This window comes from Dipodomys merriami, unplaced genomic scaffold, assembly GCF_024711535.1.
Source record: "Dipodomys merriami isolate MVZ:Mamm:240054 unplaced genomic scaffold, mDipMer1.0.p SCAF_50, whole genome shotgun sequence".
Lineage (NCBI taxonomy): Eukaryota > Metazoa > Chordata > Mammalia > Rodentia > Heteromyidae > Dipodomys > Dipodomys merriami.
In genome coordinates, this window is record NW_027206069.1 from 1,594,474 (window position 1) to 1,600,365 (window position 5,892).

General features: G+C 70.3%; 1 protein-coding gene across 1 annotated transcript; it reads left to right on the top strand.

Annotated features, from left to right (window-relative positions):
* Positions 1-425: 425 nt before the first annotated feature.
* Positions 426-1,764, top strand: LOC138810549 (ras-related protein Rap-2c-like). Its single transcript, XM_069997771.1, has one exon. The coding sequence runs from the start codon at positions 866-868 to the stop codon at positions 1,463-1,465; it is 600 nt and encodes a 199-aa protein (XP_069853872.1). The 5' UTR covers positions 426-865; the 3' UTR covers positions 1,466-1,764.
* The last annotated feature ends 4,128 nt before the right edge of the window (positions 1,765-5,892 follow it).

A 5,892-nucleotide genomic window follows, 5' to 3' on the forward strand; every position in this document is an offset into this window, starting at 1 on the left:
ACGTGGGGCTGCCTGGATTTGCCCGCAGCCTCTGGGAGGCAGGAGGCCTAGTGGTGAGCTGGCCAGCCTGGGCCGAGGCTCGCGTGGAGCCGGGCGGGTGGCGTCCTGCGGGGATGCCAGGCCGGGCCTCTCTCCTCCGGCTCCAGGCCGCGCGGCAGGGCGGAGAGCGGACAGGCCGGCAGGGACGCCGGGTGAGAGGTCGTGGCCTCCTCGGGAGGGGCCGTGGTGGGGGCACGGTGTGCCGGACCCTCCTTCAAGTTCTTCGAGACCGCTCAGGCGGGGCCGGCGCCGCCCCGCGCCCCTCCCCGTACCCCGCCCGCCGCGCCGCCCAGCCAGGCCGGACCGGGCGGGCGGCTGGGCTCCGGCCCCAGACATCTGCCGCTGGAATGCGGCAGAAATCTTCGCACTTCCTGGGCTGGCCGGGAAGGGATCGGGTTACCTCCGGGGCTGACGGAGGGGCCCCTGCCGGCGGCGGGCGGAGCGAGGTCCAGGGGGCCCGGCGGAGGGGAGGCCCGAAGGAGGGGCCGCTGGGGCGCCGGGGCCGGGCCGGGGTGGGGGGGGGCGCGGGAGGAGGGGCCGCGGCCGGGGCCGACGCCGGGCCGGAGGGGGCGCGGGAGGCCAGAGGCCGCCGGACCACGGCGCCGAGACCGCGGCCTCCGTGCCGGAGCCGCCCGGGGGACGTCGATCCGCGGGGCGCGTCCGCACCGAGCGCCCCCTTCGTCGCCCCCTCCGCCCCCCAGGACGCCCCGCCGCCTCCCGGGCCCCCGCGCCCGCCCCGCCCCTTCCCGCCCTCCTCGCCCGCCCCTCGGCCGCCTCCGCCGCCGCGCGCCATTCTCCGCGTCGCCCGTCCCCGCGCGCCCCGGCCATGGAAGGCCTGGTCATCCGTCCCGCCAAGGGCTACCGCGTGGTGCTGCTCGGCAGCGTGGCCGTGGGCAAGACGGCGCTGGCCACACAGTTCGCGTGCGGCACCTTCCCGGAGACGTGCGAGCCGTCGGTGGAGGACCTGTTCAGCAAGGTGATCGAGGTGAACGCGGCGCCCGCGCTGCTGGAGATCGTGGACACGGTGGGCGCCGAGCACCTGGTCACGCTCAAGGACCTGTACATCCGCAACAGCGACGGCTTCGTGGTGCTGTACAGCGTGAGCAGCGAGGCCTCGTTCGCGGCGGTGCGGCCGCTGCGCGCGCGCATGGGGCAGCTGCGGGGCGCGCGCGCGGTGCCGCTGGTGCTGGTGGGCACCAAGGCCGACCTGCACGCCGAGCGCCAGGTGCCCACGGCGCGGGGCCGCGCGCTGGCCCGCGAGTGGCGCTGCCCGTTCCTGGAGGTCACGGCCAAGAGCAAGCTGATGGTGGACCGCGTGTTCACGCAGGTGGTGCGCGAGATGGAGGCCCTGGCCCCGCGCGCCGCGCCGCCGCGCCTCCCGGCCCGCGCCCCGCAGACGTGGCTGCCCGAGCGCTACATCGGCTAGGGCCCGGCCCCGCCGCCCCGCACCCGGACGGACCGCCGCCTTCTCGCCCCGCCCCGCCCTTCGGTTCTTCCTTGGGAGTCGTCCCTGGACTTAAAATTCAGGCCGCCCCGGATGACGCCGACTCGAGGCCCGGGGCTCCGCGGCACCACGTCGGCCTGGCGGGGTCTTGGCCGGGCGGCGGGTGTTGGGGGAGGCCGGGGCGGGGCCCGCCGCAGCCCGGCCGCGTTGGTGTCTGTCACGCACCGCGTGGGCTTCTGCGCCCGTGCATTGGGATTAAAGTGGCCCCGCAGCCGAGCGCTTCCGCGTGTCTCGTTTGCCTCGCGTCCTCCGAACCTGGCTCTGCCCCCCCCCCCCCGTCCTCGCCGCCCGCGGCCCTCGCCTGCCGGGGGTCTTTCGCTTTCCTTTTCCCAATCGAGATGTGTTGTCCGGACACCTCCGTGGCCCCCGGGGCTGCACCGGGCTGGACGGAAGTACCGGGGCTCCCTCATTACCTAACACGGTTGGGAGGAGAGGGGTAACCCGGCCTTTCAGGGCCCCCGGCCGTCAAAAACCCCCAAAACCCTCCAAGCCGCCGGGACCGAGGCCGTTCCGTGAGGAGCACGGCCTGTGGCGCGGGGTCTCCGTTTGCCTGAGGGGGGGTGGGCGCTGGCGGGACCCGGGGCTGGGGGGGTGGGGTGGGCGCTGGGGGGCCCGGGTGCGGAGGGGTGGGCGCTGGGGGGGCCCGGGTGCGGAGGGGTGGGCGCTGGGGGGGCCCGGGTGCGGAGGGGTGGGCGCTGGGGGGGGCGGGGGCGGAGGGGTGGGCGCTGGGGGGCCCGGGGCTGGGGGGGGTGGGGTGGGCGCTGGGGGGCCCGGGTGCGGAGGGGTGGGCGCTGGGGGGGCCCGGGTGCGGAGGGGTGGGCGCTGGGGGGGGCGGGGGCGGAGGGGTGGGCGCTGGGGGGGCCCGGGGGCGGAGGGGTGGGCGCTGGGGGGGCCCGGGGGCTGGGGGCGGAGGGGTGGGCGCTGGGGGGCCCGGGGCTGGGGGGGGTGGGGTGGGCGCTGGGGGGCCCGGGGCTGGGGGGGCGCTGGGGGGGCCCGGGGTTGGCAGGGGCCGGGGGTGTGGGCGCTGGGGGGGCCGGAGGGGTGGGCGCTGGGGGGGCCGGGGGCGGAGGGGTGGGCGCTGGGGGGGCCCGGGGGCGGAGGGGGGGGCGCTGGGGGGCCCGGGGGCGGAGGGGGGGGCGCTGGGGGGGCCGGGGGCGGAGGGGTGGGCGCTGGGGGGCCCGGGGGCGGGGGAGGGGTGGGCGCTGGGGGGGCCGGGGGCGGAGGGGTGGGCGCTGGGGGGGCGGGGGCGGAGGGGGGGGCGCTGGGGGGCCCGGGGGCGGAGGGGTGGGCGCTGGGGGGGCCGGGGGCGGAGGGGTGGGCGCTGGGGGGCCCGGGGGCGGGTGCGGAGGGGTGGGCGCTGGGGGGGCCGGGCGGGGGAGGGGTGGGCGCTGGGGGGGCGGGGGCGGAGGGGGGGGCGGGTGCGCTGGGGGGGGCGGTGGCAGGGCCCGGGCGGGGGAGGGGATGGCCTGCCTGGCCGGGATTCGGTTCCTCCCGGTGAGGCGGCGCCCCTCCCCGCGCCTGGAGACCAGCCCTCGGCCGCCCCGGCTGCTGCCACGCTCCCCGTCCCGAGCCGCCCGGCCCGAGGCCTGGCCGCACAGGCCTCCCGCCCCCAGGCAGCCATGTCTGCTTTGGATTTGGGGTTGACCTCAGATACCCCGGTCCATGCGCAAATCCACTCAAATGGATTAGAGACCTCAACATCAAACTGAAACTACTGCAGGACAGAGTAGCCAGACGCTGGAACCGAGGCACAGCAGGGACTCGGCAAACGGGACTACCTAAAACAAGCCTCTGCGCAGCCGGAGACATCGCAGCCAGGGCAGAAAGACAGCCAAGGACCGGGAAGAACTGCTTACCAGCAATCTATCAGACAGGGGCCAATAGCCAGTGTACACACACAGGGAACCCGAGACGACCCCAACCTAAGGAGCCAATTACCTAATGGGCGAGGGAACAAAGACTTCCCAGAAGAAGAGATAAAAATGGCAAAGAAACTCATAAGGAGATGTGCACCATCCCTGGTTTAAAGGAAATGCAAATAAAGACAGCCCTGAGATATCAGAGCTGAGGGCAGGCCCCACGGCCAGCCCAACCCCCTCCCGAGTGGGGTGCCACCCTCTGGGTGGGGCCCTCCAAGTGGGATGGCCATGGTGCCTGCTCGGGTGAGCCCCACATAATAAGAACCCCCCCTCCCTCCACGGTCAGTTGCTTCAGCCCCTCCTGAGGCTTAGGGGCCCCAGTAACTCCAGGGCAGCGAGTCCTGCTGGGTCCCACAGGATGCCAGCCCAAGGAGGGGTTGGATGACCCTTGGGCTAGCCTGGAGAGAGAGTGTGTGTGTGTGTGTCCCTTGGGCTAGCCTAGAGGGTGTGTGTGTATGACCCTTGGGCTAGCCTGGAGGGTGTGTGTGTATGACCCTTGGTCTAGCCTGGAGGGTGTGTGTGTGTGTGTGTGACCCTTGGGCTAGCCTGGAGGGTGTGTGTGTGTGTGTGTGACCCTTGGGCTAGCCTGGAGGGTGTGTGTGTGTGTGTGTGTGTGTGTGTGGATGACCCTTGGGCTAGCCTGGAGGGTGTGTGTGTGTGTGTGTGTGTGTGTGTGTGTGTGGATGACCCTTGGGCTGGCCTGGAGGGTGTGTGTGTGTGTGTGTGTGTGTGTGTGTGTGTGTGTGTGTGGATGACCCTTGGGCTAGCCTGGAGGGTGTGTGTGTGTGTGTGTGGATGACCCTTGGGCTGGCCTGGAGGGTGTGTGTGTGTGTGTGTGTGTGTGACCCTTGGGCTAGCCTGGAGGGTGTGTGTGTGTGTGTGTATGACCCTTGGGCTAGCCTGGAGGGTATGTGTGTGTGTGTGTATGACCCTTGGGCTAGCCTGGAGGGTGTGTGTGTATGTGTGTGTGTGTGTGTGTGTGTATGACCCTTGGGCTAGCCTGGAGGGTGTGTGTGTGTGTGGGGGTGGGTGGTCTATAACCTTTCCCACGTCTGGACCCTGCCTGTGTGGTCACCCCAGCTAGCACCTGGGGGAGCCCTGAGTGTGGAAGTGGCCGTTGGTGCCATGCTGGCCCCTCCAGCTGCGCCCCGCCCGCGGTGGGCAGGCGTGTGGGCAGGCAGGCTGGCCCGGCCCGCGGTGGGCAGGCGTGTGGGCAGGCAGGCTGGCCCGGCCCGGCCCGCGGTGGGCAGGCGTGTGGGCAGGCAGGCTGGCCCGGCCCGCGGTGGGCAGGCGTGTGGGCAGGCAGGCTGGCCCGGCCCGGGAGCTGTGGCTCCCCCGTGTGCCACCCAGGCTGCAGAGCCGGCCAGGGTTCTCGGAGAGTTTGAAACGTTTGCTCACCTCTTGTGCACAATGCCTGCCCCTCTGGCGGCTTTTGGGGTGGTGTGGCCTGCCCTTCCCTCCCGTGGTTTGTGGGTGTCCCCCTCCCATCCCCTGCCGATGGGCTGGCCCTGCTGAGCTCTTCTCAGACTCTGGCTGTGACAAATTAGGTCACAAGAAGGCCAACTGCTGCTCTCCTTCCCTGCGTCCTTCTCAGAGCTGGGTCCAGAGAAAAGAGTCCTGTGACCAAGGCCAGCAAAGCCAGGGGCCAGCAACAGTGCGGAGTGAGCTGGGAGAGCGGAGCCCTTCCCGGTGGGGGTGGGGGTGGGTGTCGGCTGACCCCTTGTCCTAGCCCCGCTCTCACCACGAGGCTCCTGACCTTTAGGAAAGTGAGAGGCTTGTTGTTTTACACCGCTCAGGTGGAGGCAGTTTGTTCTTTAGCAGTAAGTTCTTTATGTAGCTATGGCACACCTGACGAGAGAGCATGACCCTACAGATACATGGTAAAGCTGGAGTCCCTCTGGGTGCTGCTAAAGCACCGTGGCACCATACCCAGCTTACTACTTGAGATGGGGTCTCTAATTTTTTGCCCAGCTTGGCATGATTCTCCCACTCTACCTCCTGAACATCTGGGATTACCAGCATGAATCGCTGCTCTTGGCCTGACAACCAGATTTCGAGGATGCTGGCGGGAGTAGAGGTTCGGAAGGAAGTGAGGCTGAGTTGTGAGAAGCCGGAGGACCTGGTTCCGGGGTGGGATGGGGAGCTCAGCAGCGCTGACTTCCAGAAGCAGGTGGCAGGCCATTGCACTGAGGTTCCTCCCAGCAGAGGGCCCAGGCGGGGCTAACGCTTGCCTAGAGCAAACAATGGGGAACCATCACTAGAGAATGAGGGGTCCCCTCAGTCCCCCAGGCTCTACATAAAGTCTCAGGTCATTAAGAGCCACAGGGGAGAAGCACTTGAACACGTCTCACACCTCGGCGTTTCAAAGGTGCCGTTTTTAGTAACACTTACTTTAGTCTAACAAGTGAAAGTAGAGCTAGAAAGAAATGC

Excerpts from the sequence above, each read along its gene's own strand:
- LOC138810549 (XM_069997771.1), top strand. The coding sequence starts at position 866 with ATGGAAGGCCTGGTCATCCGTCCCGCCAAGGGCTACCGCGTGGTGCTG.